This window comes from Chanodichthys erythropterus, chromosome 11 (assembly GCF_024489055.1).
Source record: "Chanodichthys erythropterus isolate Z2021 chromosome 11, ASM2448905v1, whole genome shotgun sequence".
NCBI lineage: Eukaryota > Metazoa > Chordata > Actinopteri > Cypriniformes > Xenocyprididae > Chanodichthys > Chanodichthys erythropterus.
The window spans coordinates 8,270,003-8,287,469 of NC_090231.1; the positions used below are offsets into that span (position 1 = coordinate 8,270,003).

Consider the following 17,467-nt stretch of genomic DNA (forward strand, 5'->3'; position numbering starts at 1 on the left):
AGATTCCAATTTATTAAGTAGATTATGTTTTCCCTTTCTCTAGTCAAATATATTATTCTCTGAGTGTTTGACTTTCCTGTGACCTAAAAATAACTTTCCATCCTGTTAAAAAGTGTAAATTGTTACTTTGAATGTCCTGAAACAGGATAAAGCAGTGAAATTTGTTGTTCTCATAAATAAGACATGGACAAACACTGAGTAATTATGCATTTTAATTCTGAAAAACTCAAAATAACTACATCATTTCTAAACAAATGCTTTTGAAAACACCAAAGACCTCACACCACGTAGGCTGCTATTTTACATCACTAACAACTGCACTGATGGATCTGTCATGAAACAGCACTACTTTAACAACAGAATACAAACACTTCAAATGATATAAATGTAGCACTTTGCATTTTTATTTAGTCTCTCTAGGTGTTCATTTAGCACAGCCTTTATAAGTGCAAAAGCTAAAAACAGGAACACGTTTCATTACTGAACATCATCAGCCTGCCCCAGGAGTATCAATACCTTTGACGAGGAGGCGTCATTAGAAGCTGTCAATCATACAAATAGGCAATAGTTTCTTAATCATAATGTGCAATTAAACAAAAAGTATTTGCTTTAAAAAATGTTAAAAAAGAAGAGCCTGTCTTTATCGACTCACTCTGTCATTCTGACTGCAAATGATGTTACTGTGAAACACAAAAGGACACTCATGCAGCTCGAAAGGGAACAAATAAGCCTTAGAAGATCTACAAAAGCCCATTCAACCAGTGCACTAGATTCAAAATCATTTGAGTTCATAAGATAGAACTGACTGATTAAAAATGTAACAGCATACAGGGCTGGAACGACATGAGGGTGAGTGAAAATTTAGATAATGTATAAGCCAAAAATGAAAGTGTTCATGAAGATCCTTAATAACCATATTTGCTATTGTCCTATGATGAGTGCTGACAGCCTTGTTCAGTTAATATTCATGTGTTCCTATGGGGGAGTGTCAAAGGGTCAGAGGTTACTCTGACGACCTTTAACCTCATCCACCAGCGGACGGTCCTCTTCTGCCAGGTCTAAAGGAGCACGTTCCTCCTCCATCTCCAGTCAGAGGATTGTATCCTGTAGTAAAAACAGACACAAAATCATGTAAACAACAACATAAATAAGAAGAAAATAAAGTCCCAAAATATTTTTAAACAATAATGTCTATCATCACCAGGGTGAGTAAATGATAACATAATTTTCATTTTAGGGCGAACTCTCCCTTTAATCTCTGAATATCGCTGCAATATTGATTAACAACCTGGATCATTTTCCCCTGTGAAATCTTGGGCTATTCTGAAAATGGGTTAATTTTTTGGGTTAGTGGACTCAAAAAAAGAAAAAAAAGAACATTCTGTATGCACTTTCTGAAAGTATGTTAAATAATCCGATTAAATGTTGTTAGTATCAAGGGCTTTTCACACTGCGCTTAACCCCGGATTATCCTTGTCCTAACCTTTTAACCCCAGGTAAATGAGCATTTGGGGTTAGCACCGCTTTTTACCCAGGTTAGCAACCCAGGGTTAGCATCGCTTTTGCGGTGCCAAACTTGTACAGTGTGAAACGCTGCAGATAAGGACTTGAGGAATGTGAAGTGTGAAACAGTAGCTATGAATACCCAGGATGATTAACTGTCAATCCTGGGAATAGTATGAGCAGTGTGAAATGTGAATAAAGATAACCCAGGATTTCATTTACCAGGGGTTTAGAATGACCGAGGGTTAACCATTTTAGGTGTGAAAAGCCAACTCAAATGAATAACATTATGTTTCGAAACACTCTAAAAGTCAAAAATGTAATGAAGCCAATCAGCTAATCTTGAACATTTGTATGTATATGTATATGTATATATATATATATATATATATATTATAGTACAGTCCAAAAGTTTGGAACCACTAAGATTCTTAATGTTTTTAAAAGAAGTTTCGTCTGCTCACCAAGCCTACATTTATTTAATTAAAAATACAGTAAAAAAACAGTAATATTGTGAAATATTATTACAATTTAAAATAACTGTGTACTATTTGAATATATTTCACAAAGTAATTTATTCCTGTGATCAAAGCTGAATTTTCAGGATCATTACTCCAGTCTTCAGTGTCACATGTTCCTTCAGAAATCATTCTAATATGCTGATTTGCTGCTCAATAAACATTTATGATTATTCTCAATGTTGAAAACAGTTGTGTACTTTTTTTTTTCAGAATTCCTTGATGAATAGAAAGTTCAAAAGAACAGCATTTATCTGAAACACAAAGCTTTTGTAGCATTATACACTACCGTTCAAAAGTTTGGGGTCAGTAAGAATTTTTATTTTTATTGTTTTGAAAAGAAATTAAAGAAATGAATACTTTTATTCAGCAAGGATGCATTAAATCAATCAAAAGTGGCAGTAAAGACATTTATAATGTTACAAAAGATTAGATTTCAGATAAACACTTTTCTTTTGAATTTTCTATTCATCAAATAATCCTGCAAAAAAAATATTGTACACAAATATTTTGTACAATTGTACACATTAAATGTTTCTTGACTAGCAGATCGGCATATAAGAATGATTTCTGAAGGATCATGTGACACTGAAGACTGGAGTAACGATGCTGAAAATTCAGCTTTGCCATCACATGAATAAATTACTTTGTGAAATATATTCAAATAGAAAACAGTTATTTTAAATTGTAATAATATTTCACAATATTACTGTTTTTACTGTATTTTTAATTAAATAAATGTAGCCTTGGTGAGCAGACGAAACTTCTTTTAAAAACATTAAAAATCTCAGTGGTTCCAAACTTTTGGACTGTACTGTGTGTGTGTGTATATTATATAATTATATATATATATATATATATATATATATATATATATATATATATATATATATATATATATATATATATATATATATTTAAAATACAAATGTTCAAGATTAGCAAGATTAGTTGAATGGTCAATTTTTGAGGAAATAAAGTATACTTATAATAGATAATAATAATAAAATAATAATAGTATTTTACAAGGTACAACATGTAAAAAAAAATATATATATATATATGTTTTTTTTTTTTTTTTTTTTACTGTATTTTCTTCAATTTTGCATAGTTTGTATTTTGAACAGTTAAAAAAATAAAGACCCAAAATGTTTAAAAAGAGACTCTTCTTTTTAATCATAAGAGAAAATGTAAAATTGTGCACATGCTGCATACCACTGTTACGAAGGGGCTTTTTGTCTGTCTTTGGTCTGAGTGAGCTGGTGGAAGCGGCTTCTTCAGTGTTCTGCTGGAAACAAGAAACAATATGTAAATGCACCACCTGACACCTGAGGCCTAGAGAGATTCATCTCAGAAGTCTTACTTGTGCAACTTTTGCATTTCCTTTGTAACTCTTTCCTTCCTTCATACTTTCCCACATCTCGATTTTCTGTCTTCTCTTTTCCTCCTCCAGCTAAAGAGAACAAATAAACCAGCATGAATAGTGCAAATCAAACATCCGACCTGTCTGATCACATCACCGCACGAGACTCACCCTCTGCTGCTTCTCTCTGAATTCTGCAGCTCTGGCATCCTGCTCCTCTTGCATTCTGCGGCGTGACGCCTCCAGAGCCTCCTGACGCTGCACCACAGATACGGGGTCTGCAGATGCGACACACAACCTGTTAATATCTCTAATACTTTTGAGGTATTTCAAACAGCAGACAGTGTGGGTTCTGACCTTGGCTCTCCGCTGTCACAGAAGAGCTCTGATTGTTTGTGGATCTGTTCTTGCGGAGATGCTGGATGAGCAGAAATCCTCCCACACACACGAATACCAGATACCAGCCATAGTCAGACAGGAGCGTAGCAACTGTTGAAAAAAAGATAATGTTTTACATTCCAGACACTGCAAAGTCTATAAGCACTTTTCAAAAGTATGATAAAGGGATAGTTCACCTAAAATTTAAAATGTTGTCACCCTCAAGTTGTTCCAAACCTGTATGAGTTTCTTTCTGCTGTTGAACACAAAATATATTTTGAAGAATATGGATAAACAGACAGTTGACTGAAGCTACTGACTTCCATAGTAGGGGGAAAAAATACTATGGAAGTCAATGGTTACCAACATTCCTCAAAATATATTCTTTTGTGTTCAACAGAAGAAAGAAACTCATACATGTTTGAGGGTGAGTAAATGATGACAGAATTTTCATTTTTAGGTAAACTATCCCTTTAAATAGTCTGCTATATAATTAATCATTTGATGGTTGTTCTTTCTTTCTCTTTCTTTCTTTCTTTCTTTCTTTCTTTCTTTCTTTCTTTCTTTCTTTCTTTCTCTTTCTTTCTTTCTTTCTTTCTTTCTTTCTCTTTCTTTCTTTCTTTCTTTTTTAACGCCATACCAGCTTCAAAGGCTATATTCATGGCGAGAATAAAGTATAATTAAATCAAAAGAAGACTAAAAAAGATATTTCAAATTTATTTCCTCTAAAAATCTTAAAACCACTCACTTGATTAAAAACCTTTTCAAAACTATCAACAGAATTTGATGGTTGTTAATATTATCTATACAACTGTAATTATTGACAAACATATGTCATGAAGCTTTATATATAAATAATATACATCTTATTTTTAGGGATGTGCAAAATTACAAATGTTCAAATTCATTAGTTGACTTATCTGTTTTTATAGAAATATAATAAATTATTTATATTATTTATATACTTATTATTAATAATATCATCATCTACTTATTTTTCATTTCTGTTAAGGGGGGGGGGGGGGGGTACCACACAAAGTTTCTGCCAATCTCATGTTAATCTTGAGTACATATAGAGTAACAATGCATCCTTCATATCTCCGAAAAGTCTTTAGTTTTATCATATTTATAAAAGATAGATACGCTAAACCGAGTCTTTTCAGAAACATTTGAGCTCCTGGAGGCGTGTCTGCCGTCAGTACCAAGGGCGGAGCTAAAGAGTCACGAGCTCACACAGCTTTTGTGTAGAGATCATCTGCTAGCTGCGACATCATTATAAATAAAAAGGGAACAAAACGTTTCTGTTGTTTACATTATATGCACCTGCTTTACTCACCACCTGCGATCTGCCAATCCAGCGCCGATTTGGGACTTGTTTACAATAGAGTTGTCAAAAGTACCGACTTCGGTACCTAGTCGGTATTTAAATTTTAAAAATGTGATGCTTTGAGTGCTGTTGAGTGGATTCATAAACCCTTCTGATTGGCCATTATCGCATACCAGTCCACTGATAGACGCCTGCTTTGAAGTGCTCCTGCTTTTAAAAACGCTTTCAAATTCAAACACTTCCGTGTGCTTTCAATCACTGCCATGCATTGATCATTGAAGCCAATCACAGACATATCCAATGAGTGCATCAACACAATGGCCAATCAGAGGTGTTTACGAATCTGCTAAACAGCACTCAAAGCATCACATTTTTAAAATTTCAGTACCGATAGGTACCAAAGTCAGTACTTTTGACAACTCTAGTTTACAAAGTATTTGTCACCAACTCCCAGGAACAAACAAACACACGTGCACAACACCGTTGCTGTCCCGGAAAAACAAACTTCATCCTCTGTTCCCTTAACGCTGGGTTCTGAATAAGGAAATCTTTCCCTCACAACTAAAAATACGATCCTTTGGTGACAGGAGCTGTGTCTCATTTCGGAGGCTACATCCTTCAGAAATCGCATTTGAAGGCTGAATACTTCATCAAGGATGTCATATTTAAGAAAAGTAACCGTAATAAAATTGACTGAAATTCATTGTGAGGTGTAAAATACTGTCATTTCTTTCTTACGTTGCAATCTAACGCTTATTTTTCTTAAATGAGACTGCCTCGATGAGGTATGCGGCCTTCAAAGGGTGCAGCGCCTGAATTGGGACACAGCCATTGTTGAAAAATCTCTCGGCTTCTGTATCCCGAACGAAGCGTGTTGATGGGCGTGATCTTGATCTTGCTTTGGGTGATGTGTGTGCGCACGATTATCAGGGAGACGTGCCCATACAAGGAATTCCGCTCTCTTTTGACGTCATACAGGACACACTCGAAAAAAACTCTCCGAATCCGAAGTAGTGTGTTTGGCACAGAAATACTCCGTCACACGTCCAACTCGTGTTTTGAAACTCTGGCCATGTTTAGCGTGAGAATCCAACTCTTCAACAGTGTAAATAAGTCATAATGCATGAAATGGCATTATATGTTTTAATATAATAACACAATAAATTTTACAGTATAAATATATAAAGTATAAAATGTGGTTTATTAGTTTATTTTAACATGGCTTTATTTAAATTTGTACTGACATGTAAATAAAGAAATAACTAAAATGTCCGCATCATCGCATCAGATAAAATATTATATTACTTAAAGAATTACATTTTCCAAAGCAAAACATTTCACAAAACGATGGAATGTTCTTTTATTTATCTGTTAAGTTTGTTAACTTAATGGCTTATTAAAACAGGCCATTAAAGTCTAACTATTATTGACTACGTTCTGCGTGTTCTGGGCATTTTCTGAGAAGATCCGCATCAAAATGTCAAATCAATGTTTCCTTCAGAGTCCTTTTACAACCCACAGTCACAGTTAGATATCAATCAAACGGATTACACTATATTACACTTATGATGAATAATGACAGGTCAGTAAACGCCACTGAACTGAAGCTCAGGCTCATGTTTACATACCAGATGGCAGCAGAAAACTCAGATCCTGGTTCTGGGGAGGAACATCTTCATTTCGGACACGCGCACCACCTTCTGCCTCCATATTAAAACGCTTTTAAGATGATTTATAATGTTATGAAAATAATTATAATAATTAGCGCATGTTTACTCCGTCCATTTAGTTCCACTCAAGCTTCCCTGCTACACACTGACTCACTTCCGCAGCCACAAGACAGCCAATCAGCTTTAAGATGGCGTGGCCTTTACGGGAACCCAACTGAGACAAACCAAGTCAAAGGCAAACTAAAAACTCTATTTTTCGATTATTGCATTGGTTATTTGACTTATCTGAAATGTAAATATTGAAATATCACCTTTATTGATAGAGTAAAACAAGTACATAATACATAAGATACACAAGTACATAAGAAACACTTCACAATGTTTCATTTATTATGTTATCTACATTAGTTAAACTAAGAATACGTCTACAGCATTTATTAATTTTAGTTGATTTTAATAATGTATTAGTACATTTTTATATTTCCATTAAGAGTTTTGTTAACATTAGTTAAATGCACTGTGAACTAACATGAATAAACAATGAAGTTATATTTTTATTAACGAATACTGTATCAAATATATTGCTCATGGTTGTTAGTACATCAACTAATGCTAACAAATGAACCTTATTGTAAATTGTTACCCATTTAACTGTAGTGTATAGTACTATTTCTTTTTCCCCAAGTAATATTTTAGACATTTTTACAATATAAATTGGGTATTTATACAAGAAACTATAGAGATGCCTTTTAAATTTTAGGAAGTGGTCCCTCACGAGGATTATCATTTCTGGAGACTAAAAGATCAAGAAACCCTGTTCTAAATTATATTGATGATTTTTTCTAAGCGTTTACAAAATGTGTGGCCAATAATGGGCAAGAAATGTGCCATGAGTTAGAAAAGTTTAACACTGAACAAACTGTAAATAATCAGTACAGATTCATATTTTTAATTTCTAGTCTTTGAGAATGATTCAGAAAATATTAGAACAGTAAATAAACAGGAAATTCTTGACCACGTTCAGATATACATAAAGAAAAACTTTCACATCACTGTTCATTAAAAAAAAACAAATTTTTAATGCACTTAAATTTACAAAAGAAAAGTGCTGTCAAACACAGCGTCAAAAGCATTCATGATTCTGATCGAACACAACTATGATCCGTTAACATGCATATCCTCCTGCATGACATCATCTCCGTTTTCTCCCTCGTCTCTCATGCTCTGCATGTCCTCAAACATGGGGACTGACTCCTGCATCTCTTCCTGGATCTCCTCCTCCTCCTCCTCCTCTACCATGTTAGCTGCTCCTGAAAAGGGAAAACAGAAGCTTGATCATTTTTAGCTCTTAAAAGCAGAGAGTATGTCCCGTTACTCATTTAAATGTTGTTTGATTACAAACTTCACCAAAAATGAGCTACACACAGGGCTCCCACTCGTTCACATATGAAATAAAGTGTTTTCACAATCATTTGTGATTACAGAGTAACGTTTACATATAAATGTGTATAACAAAATAATACCTGATCTCAGCTCTCGTCCTGGGATCTGTCCTGACTGGAGAAGCCCCTTCAACCGCTCAACTTCAGCCAGTGACGTGGCATTAGCAATCGCATTCTACATGCAAACAACATTTACAAAGAGATGCATTATATCAGGACATCACACCTATATGGATAATACATTAAACTGACATTTGAGGAGTATTTATTCATTTTTTTATTCAGCAAACATGCATCAAACCAATGAAAAGTGGCAATAAACACACATATATATGCTTCTGCCAATATTAAAGCCAGGAGAGAAGATGAGGATTTCACTTTTTTAACTTTGGTTAGTGTGTAATGTTGCTGTTAGAGCACAAATAACATCTGCAAAGTTATGCTGATTGAAGTTAAAAGCAAAGGGAGATTTTCTTTTAAAGGAGACATCGGATGCCAATTTTCCAAAGTTACTATGATTCTTTAGGGTAGGGGTTGGTAATTAAGTTTGGCATCGGGCCAAAAAAAATTCTCACCACTAGATGGTGGACCAGAACATAGTCAAAGGATAATTTAAGAAATTAACTGAAAAATGCAACTAGAATTGCCTGTGACAGACTGTTACAGTGTTTTGTAACTGGTATTGAGCTGTTACTCTGTTAAATCCTGTAGTAGGACAGTCATTAACAAAAAGCCACATTTGTGTGGCGGTGTCTGGGTTTTACACTGGATAAATTAATAAAGTAGAGTAGTGACCTGGCCAGTATCTTCATTCACCAACTTGCAACATAGACCGCCTTGCTAAAACACACATATGTGGGAGATGCAGAATGGATAAAAATAACTAAAAAAATAAAAGAGGACTTGAATAAGGCCATTAATGGCATGTTTAAGTCATGCTCTTAATGAACTATGTTTTATTTCCTCTTTCCATATTGTGAGTAATAAATGTGTATCATTTTAATTTGCTTGTTGCACAATGGAGCTTAACTTATTGTAATAATTATTTGATGTAGCCTACTTTTACACTTAGAATTATTCCTTGGCATCCTCACATACTAATCTGCATTTATTTAAAGGTGCCGTAGAACGTCTTTTCAAAAGATTTAATATAAGTCTAAAGGTGTCCCCTGAATGTGTCTGAAGTTTCAGCTCAAAATACCCCATAGATGTTTTTTAATACATTTTTTTAACTGCCTATTTTGGGGCATCATTAACTATGCGCCGATTCAGGCTGCCCGGCCCCTTTAAATCTCTCGCTCCCTGCGCTCCCGAGCTCTCGACTATAAGTGCAGTTATACAGTGCATAAACAAAGTTCACACAGCTAATATAACAATTTTTGATTCTAGGGCACCTTTAAATTGTTTGCATGCTGAAATTATTCTATTACGTCATGTGCAGAGTGATGTTAACATTTAAGCTAGCTAGTGAGAGAAAATGGTACTATCAAAGAGTCTAAAGAGGAAAGTTGTCAGCGAAAATAGGGCATACAAAGAAGAATGGAAAGACAACTATGCATTCTAACCTAGTTTTGTAAAGTGTCACTGTTTTCAAAGAATATAACACCGTGTCTACACCAGACGCGAGCGATGCAATGCATCAAAAGATAATAGGAGGACCCGTTATAATCAGTGATATTGACTACACTGGATGCAACAACACATTCCCGACAGTAAACGGATTCCCCAATCTGTTTTTAGACAGTCCAAGTGCTTTGCAACGGTCGTTTTGTCGCATTCAGTGTAGACAGCTTTTAGCCAATTCAGAAAAAAAGTTACGTCTGGTGTAGACACAGTGATAATATTAGACGGCACTACGAGACAAAGATCTATTTCAGAACCAGCCGCTATCAAAACAACATGGCTGCGCCTCCTGCCGACCACTGCTTTAGAGTCTTCATGAAAAGTCCATAACATACTTTGATTCAAATTTCTTAATGGTAGTGTAAAAAAAAAACACAATTTTTCCATGTACAGGCTGTAAACACTATTTGGCAGGTACTGCATTGAACTCACCACTCTTGTTTATGCAGTTATAAATGCTCAATAACGATTAAAATACATTTGAAAATGACTTGTTAGTCTCTACAAAGATAACCTTATTGTAGTGTTACCATGTTATCTTTACATAAAATGTACAGTTTGTAATAAGACAATCACCTTAATGCATTGATCATTATAAACGTGTAGTTATGAATTACACCGAGAATGTTTCAAAAAGAAATGACGACATATGTTTGACGGTATAATTTTGATAATGAACAAGCTGTGATATATCACACTTGCAGTGCTTTGTTGTGTGTGCGCATGAAGAAGTGAAGTAAATCCGCCTTTGATCAAAGATATTTGTGCTACCGCATTACATGGATGCATATCTCGACATATTTGTCATTAAAATAACACCATAGAAACTGCACGGACTATAAAGAAGAAAAGAAAGTCGTGTCTGAAAGCTGTGTGTGCAGGCAGTGCCACATCCCACACAACAATTGGTTCTTCCATACCTTTATGGCTTCAACATCTGCAGCAGACGGTCCCATTTTCTTCTCAGTCTGAAGTCCAGCTCCTGGAGTAAACCTGAGAGCAACAGAGTAAATTTGGGAATCAGACTATGCGAACATGTTGAAGATTGCCTCTGCAGCCTCTCAACCGCTGTTCCCACAATCAAGAGTGTAGTATCTTGAGTATCTTATCAATATGAATAAACTGATACAAGACAGAAAAGCCTTGAGCCAGCTCCCCTGAGAAACACTGCTGAAGTTTAACATGGAAATTTAGCTTTGTACAGCCAATCAGGGTGAATTTTCATTCTCCGAGATGCCGAGTTCATAACTTCCACAGTCCAGTAATTCGGGAGAGCTGAGCTTGATCAAGGAGTTTCATCTTACGTTTTGGTTCGCTTGGCAATATCCTTTGCAAGCTGAGCACCTCGTTTGCCTTTGAACATTTTTTCAGCCTCCTGACGTTCCTGCGGCGATACAGCAGAAAGTTCAAGCAAACGTTCACAACAGACCATGACATGGACCACAGCCCTGTTCTTCATACGTGCATTACTGAATGATCTCAGACAACTCAATCAAGCCAGTTTATTCTGTATACACATTTAAAAGAAACAAAATAGGCAGAAGAGAATTATCACAAAATAATGTCGGATGTAGTAAGCGATGTATGAAGAACAGGGCCCAGAGTGATACGACAATGATAAATAAACAAAACAAAATGTTGTGTGAAAAATCTTCCAGAAATAATCTGTCCAAAGGAAGCCGTATGAATTTTATCAATTTGTTCATTTCAAGAAAACATAAAGCAATGACATATTCTGAACAATTTGTACAAAACCATTATTAGTAAACACAGATCTATAATTGTATTTCAGAAGTAAAACTAAAGGTGTATTTGCATCACAGATAATAATTTAACAATATTAATATATCCCTCACTAATAATCATAGGGTTGGGTCTTGTTTGAATTTTAGCAATTCCGATTCTTAATAATTACTAGGGCTGGATTTCTCGATTTTAAATCGATTCTTATTTTTACAAACCGATATCGATTCTTAAATCCCAAGAATCGATTAGTCAGTTTTCAGTTGATGAATGAACAGAACATGTAGCGCCTCCCATCCAATATATAATCGCAATAATCTTTTTGCTTTGTTACTTTTGATATGAAGCAGTCTCAGATTTCAAATGACGTCCATCTTATTATGAGATTTAAATAATAAATCCCGCGCCGTTTAATGTGGCGTGACAGATCGCTGTAGCGCCTCAGTTAAAGAGAAGCGGCAGTACGAGCGCATGTGAACATCCTCTCCTCTGCTTTAATACCAGGTACAGCGTGTAATAAACACGGCTAAACAACTGAAGGTATGTTAAAATATACAGTACAACTTATCGAAATCTGTATCATGTCTCGTGTAATCACTCAGTGTTTCAACCTCAGATATACGTCAATAAAACAGCTTGTAAACAATGTCATGTAACGTCACATTTACCTCAGAAAAACATATTCAGTGACCAACTCAGTCAGCTAGAAAAGTGAACTCTAGAAAGCAATATTCTGATAAATATAGCTATGCACCGTTACATATTCATTATAATTTTTAATGTTCTTCAATATTTATTTATTGTTTATTATTATAAATCCGTTATGACAACCGCCATTTAAATGTTTATATTAAAAAAAAAGCAAATTGGAGTAGAAATATGATTATGTAATTCAAAACTCTATTTATAATAAAAACACAGTAATTTAAGTGTTTGTATATAAATAAGTTTAACCTTCAATAATATTATAGTAATACCAACTGACTTGCATGTGTAGTTTACAGCATTAGTTGAGATTTTTCTTCCTCTAGAAAATTTGCCATGTACTGTAACTGAAATACTACATCCAAAATAATCGACATCGAATTGAAATCGTAATCGAAAGCATGTGAATAGTAATCAAATCGAATCGTGAAAATTGTCTCAATACCAGCCTTATTAATAACCCGTTTTGATTCAAATATGGTAAAAAAAAAATTAAGGCAAACAATTAAATAATTATGCATATTTATTCTGTCTTTTTGCAAAACACTTTGTTGCAGCTGAATAACATGAACAAAAATCAGCCTAAACTAATAAACAAGGCTGACTTATGCGAGGCTATTTTGACAATGTTTTGTGTGTATTTATCTATTCAAGTGCAAGAAGCTGTGAAAGAACTTTCAGTATTCGTGCACTATGAGAGGCTTAAATAGTTTAAAGCCATATTAAAATGCACACAGAAATAAGCGGAGTTGAAATTAATTTTATAAAAAGTATCCGATTCCTAACCTTAAATATGTGATTCCAGAATTGCAATGAATTTTTCAATTCCCAACCCTAAATACTGATCCAAAATGATTTATTCTATAAATAATAAGCACTAGAAAAAAATCTGCCGGTACTAAACATGACATTGACAAACCAAACAAACATGAACTGCACACACACACAAAAAAAAAACCTACACTATCGTTCAAAAGTTTTGAAAAGATTTTTAAATGTTTCGGAAACAAGTCTCTTCTGCTCACCAAGGCTGCATTTTTAATCAAAAATACAGTAAAAACAGTAATGAAATATTTTTACAAATTAAAATAACTGTTTTCTACATGAACAATTTAAAATGTAAACTGCTTTAAAATTGCCAACTCCTTTCAATTGAAAGTAGCTAAAACACTAAATGACAATTTTACTGATTTATATAAATATAGATCAGTGAGTGAGATAATAATCAAGATAAGTTGCTAGATTTGTCTCTAGGCTTTTGAAAAAAAGGGTCGAGGGAGTTGCTAAATCTAGTGACAAAATCACTAAATTGGCAATGCTGATCATTACTCCAATCTTCAGTCACATGATCCTTCAGAAATAATTCTAATGTGTTGATTTGATGCTCAAGAAACATTTATGATTGTTATCAATGTTGAAAACAGTTGTAATGCTTAATATTTTTGTGGAAACTGATATTGTTTTTCAGGTTTCTTTGATGAACAGGAAGTTCAAAAGAACAGCATTTCTTTGAAACAAATCTTTTGTAATGTTATAAACGCCTTTACTGTCACTTTTAATCAATTCAATGCATCCTTGCTGATTAAAAATATTAATTTCTTATTTTGAATGTTAGTGTAGATCAAATAAAAGACAAAGCATTATGGTTTAATCATACCTTCAGTTTCACCTTCTGGAAGTCCAGAACACGGATCTGTGGGATTTTATTGATGACATATAACCTGTAATGTTTCTTGTTGGTAACTGGATTCCTGAGGAGACTACAGAAGAGAAAAACCACTTCAAATGATCTGAAGTAAAAACATTAATAAAAGCAGTTTATTCAGCAAGTACCTGAGCAGGGTCAATGATTTCACAGTCGCAAGAGGATCCAAATCCCCCTGTTGAGCACCAGAAACACCCATTACTCCACTATTCAATGGCCACTGATGAATTAAAGTGCATAAAGGCACATCTATGGTTGAACTCACCAGCTCTTGAATGTTGTTGCTTGTGAGAATGAGCTCCTTCAGGTTTGGTAAAGCCTGCTCCATGTTCTCTCCAATACGACTGCAATAACAGAGACAAAAACACCAAGCGTTGTAAGATAACAAAAGAGATGAAGACAAACCGTGCGTAATACATATTCATCTGATTCTCACCAGATCCTGTTGTTGTTTATCAGGAGTGTTTTGAGTCTCTTCAGCAGTGGGAACCCGTCCAGTTTTCTGACCTCATTATCGGACAGATCAATGGTATCAAACTGATCGAGTGTGGCGCCCAGATTCTCCAGCACAGGGATCTTATAGCCTACAAACACACGGACCGGGGTTAATTTGAGATTAACGCGCATAAATCAAGGATTCACATGGGAATGAAGATGCTTCCTTCACTCACCGCGCAGGTCGAGCTCTCTGTCCCGCACAGGGTTCGTGTACTGCGCCGCCTGCTCGATTAACTCCGCCGTCAGCTTCACCATGTCAGCAGCTGAGAGGAACAATGAGTCTGATCACTAAGAAACGTGTTTGTTTAAAAGTTTTTAAGTACGTATTACATTTACACACGCTGCCGCCAAACGGAAGCGACTGTTCTGTTCTTCTCGAAACAAGCTCCGCGTTTGGGAGAAAGCCACAGCGCCACCATGCGGGCTGGAGGAGCGATGTGCTATTGCGTACATACAAAACAAGTTACAAAAAGAGAAAAAGTAGCCATTTTAAATAATCATAATCGTATTTCTCTCAAGACTACAATCGCTGATTATGATTATTAAGTATTAAAATGTTTAATTTATGCAATAATATATATATATAAAAAAGAAAACACTGTAGAGTCACTTTCAACCGAAGGCCACCAGAGTGCAGCACAGTCCTTCCAGTCGAAGCCATTTTCTTTTGTTAGTCACTGAAACATGTTAAAGGTCCCGTTTTTCGTGGCTTTTGAAGCTTTGATTGTGTTTATAGTGTGCAATATAACATGTGTTCATGTTTCGCGTGTAAAAAAACAGTATTTTTCACATAATTTACTTATCTGTATACCGCTGTTTCCACTGTCATAAAAACGGGCTGATGACTTCCTTGTTCTATGAAGTCCCTCCTTCAGAAATACGTTACGAGTTCTGATTGTGCCAGCGGTTCCTGTGTTGTGATTCGACAGCAGCTTAGCGCTCCTTGCCCGGAAAGGTCACGCCTCTTACCATAACGTGTGCTGCACATAGTTTTACATGTGGATTATTGTGGTGTTGTGCCGAATGAACACAAAAGACAATAATTCCCGAGAGACTGAACTCTTTAATCTCCACAAGCAGCGACAGAAAATGTACAACGTTAGCACTCACTCAGAAGAGTACCTCATACGGAAAACAGCCATATACATAAACATAGTCCCCTCTTGTGGCCAGTATGTGCACTGCAGTCCAACATTAACTATTGCAGTAAGGATACCACAATTATAATTTTCGGGAACCGAGTTAAACATAAATTGTAACCATTGATCTCTAAGTACAGCGTCCCTGGGAATGCCAAACAAAGGTGATTGGTCTGCGGGATGAAAATAACACCGTTTCGGCGACAAACACACTCTACAAACGCAACTCTTGCTCTTCTCCGTGGGAGCGCAATAAGACCACGCCCCCTTTTTTGTGTATTCCTGTGGGCGGAGGTTAGTCAAAAAACTGTTTTAGTGACGTCATTAAAGAAGGAAGTAGAGGGATGTAGTCCAAACTGGCCGTTCGATGTAGGCGACTTCTGTTAAATAAAATATTTGCATTGAACTTTGAGCTTTAAAATTTTACAGATTTTATTTATACTCTAACAACAACATTACACACTAACTAAAGTCTGAAACATGGGATCACGAAGAACGGGACCTTTAAAGTTGTATAAAATAAATGGTCAGGGTATACAAGTAAACCACAGATGGCGTAATGAACATTTAGTTCATTCCTCTTGCTGAAACAGTTATCTTAACACGTTTAATTTCTAAATACTCTGCGTTATGATATTCTGCCGAGAAGCTTCATGAAGCAGTGTTTTGAAATCGGCCATCACTATAGAAGTCGTTATTTTGTTTTATTTGGCACACCAAAAATATTCTCGTCGCTTTATACTCACATGAACTGATTTAAATATGTTTTTAGTACATTAATGGATCTTGAGAGAGGAAATGTCATTGCTGGCTATGCAGGCCTCACGGAGCCATCTGATTTCATCAAAAATATCATAATTTGTGTTCTGAAGATGAATGAAGGTCTTACGGGTGTGGAACGGCATGAGGTTGAGTAATAAATTATATTATTTTCATTTTTGGTTGAACTTTACCTTTAATACAGCATTGTAACTTTTCTGTTTACCTTTTAAAGTAAAGCTTTTTAACCTCAAGGCATTTCTTTTCTTGGACAGGCTGTGCTCAAGTTTGCACACTAAATGTGGCAGTGTGTCATACAAATAGTGTTGGCTCTTATGACAAATTGGTTGGATGGATTGGACAAATTGGATAAAAGCCTCGGCTAAATGAATAAATGTAGGGGCAAATGCTGAGTGTTTCTATCTTCAGGTTCAGAGCACTCTTAAAAATAAAGGTTGTTTATTGGATTCTGGTTCCATTCCAACCTTTAACAACTTTTGGAACATTTTTGTAAATTCAAAACAAACTTTTGGCTTGTTAAATACAATTAAATAATATTTTCATACTTTTGACAAAATTACACTTTAATTGGAATTGAATGATGATAAAATCATTTTTCTCAGAAGTAAATATTTGATGTTTCAAAGTTTATTTCACTCTTTGTGTAGATTAGTTATTATTTAAGTTGTAGGCATACATTTATTTTAATTTTAAAACAAGTAATTCATACTTGAATCATATATTTTCATAGTTTAAGACTGGAAAGTCTCAGAAGAGAGTAAAACCAATAAAATTTACACCAAAAAAGGTACAGTAGCAAAAAAAATAACCAATGAAGATGTGGTAAATGCAGTTCTGTGACTATGACGTTGAAATCTTTAGTTTTAATATATATATATATATATATATATATATATATATATATATATATATATATATATATATATATATATATATATATATATATATATATATAAACCCTGATATGAATGTCACAGAAAGTAACCGAGAAAGTTTCTATCTATGGAACACAAAGGAAGATATTTATAACTTTGGTGTGTGATCAACATTGGACCCCATTGACTTGCATTGTA

At 34.9% G+C, this 17,467-nt stretch overlaps 2 protein-coding genes across 3 annotated transcripts; both read right to left on the minus strand.

Moving 5' to 3' along the window:
* Nucleotides 1–188: 188 nt before the first annotated feature.
* Nucleotides 189–6,940, minus strand: selenos (selenoprotein S). Of its 2 annotated transcripts, none has more exons than XM_067401393.1 (6): nucleotides 6,718–6,940; nucleotides 3,742–3,873; nucleotides 3,556–3,662; nucleotides 3,385–3,474; nucleotides 3,237–3,309; nucleotides 189–1,104 (listed from the first exon to the last, which is right to left on the minus strand). In XM_067401393.1, exons 1-6 carry the CDS (start codon nucleotides 6,797–6,799, stop codon nucleotides 1,025–1,027), a joined length of 564 nt encoding a protein of 187 aa, XP_067257494.1. In that variant the 5' UTR covers nucleotides 6,800–6,940; the 3' UTR covers nucleotides 189–1,024. The 2 variants fall into 2 exon arrangements, with proteins under 2 accessions (XP_067257494.1, XP_067257495.1); XM_067401394.1 differs by having other exon boundaries at nucleotides 3,237–3,306; nucleotides 6,718–6,939.
* A 132-nt stretch (nucleotides 6,941–7,072) lies between these two features.
* On the minus strand, nucleotides 7,073–15,713 carry snrpa1 (small nuclear ribonucleoprotein polypeptide A'). Its single transcript, XM_067401392.1, has 9 exons — nucleotides 14,649–15,713; nucleotides 14,414–14,561; nucleotides 14,243–14,321; nucleotides 14,106–14,152; nucleotides 13,930–14,032; nucleotides 11,129–11,208; nucleotides 10,745–10,817; nucleotides 8,283–8,376; nucleotides 7,073–8,069 (listed from the first exon to the last, which is right to left on the minus strand). The coding sequence occupies exons 1-9, from the start codon at nucleotides 14,728–14,730 to the stop codon at nucleotides 7,915–7,917; spliced, it is 861 nt and encodes a 286-aa protein (XP_067257493.1). The 5' UTR covers nucleotides 14,731–15,713; the 3' UTR covers nucleotides 7,073–7,914.
* Between the last annotated feature and the right edge of the window lie 1,754 nt (nucleotides 15,714–17,467).

Coding starts and splice junctions, on each gene's coding strand:
- snrpa1 (XM_067401392.1), bottom strand. CDS start 14,730: ATGGTGAAGCTGACGGCGGAGTTAATCGAGCAGGCGGCGCAGTACACG. Junction 8,377..10,744: donor CAGATGTTGAAGCCATAAAG/GTATGGAAGAAC, acceptor GTTTGCATGTAG/AATGCGATTGCTAATGCCAC. Junction 8,070..8,282: donor AGGACGAGAGCTGAGATCAG/GTATTATTTTGT, acceptor TTCCCTTTTCAG/GAGCAGCTAACATGGTAGAG.
- selenos (XM_067401393.1), bottom strand. CDS start 6,799: ATGGAGGCAGAAGGTGGTGCGCGTGTCCGAAATGAAGATGTTCCTCCC. Junction 3,663..3,741: donor TGTGACAGCGGAGAGCCAAG/GTCAGAACCCAC, acceptor TCGCATCTGCAG/ACCCCGTATCTGTGGTGCAG. Junction 3,310..3,384: donor GAAATGCAAAAGTTGCACAA/GTAAGACTTCTG, acceptor TCTTGTTTCCAG/CAGAACACTGAAGAAGCCGC.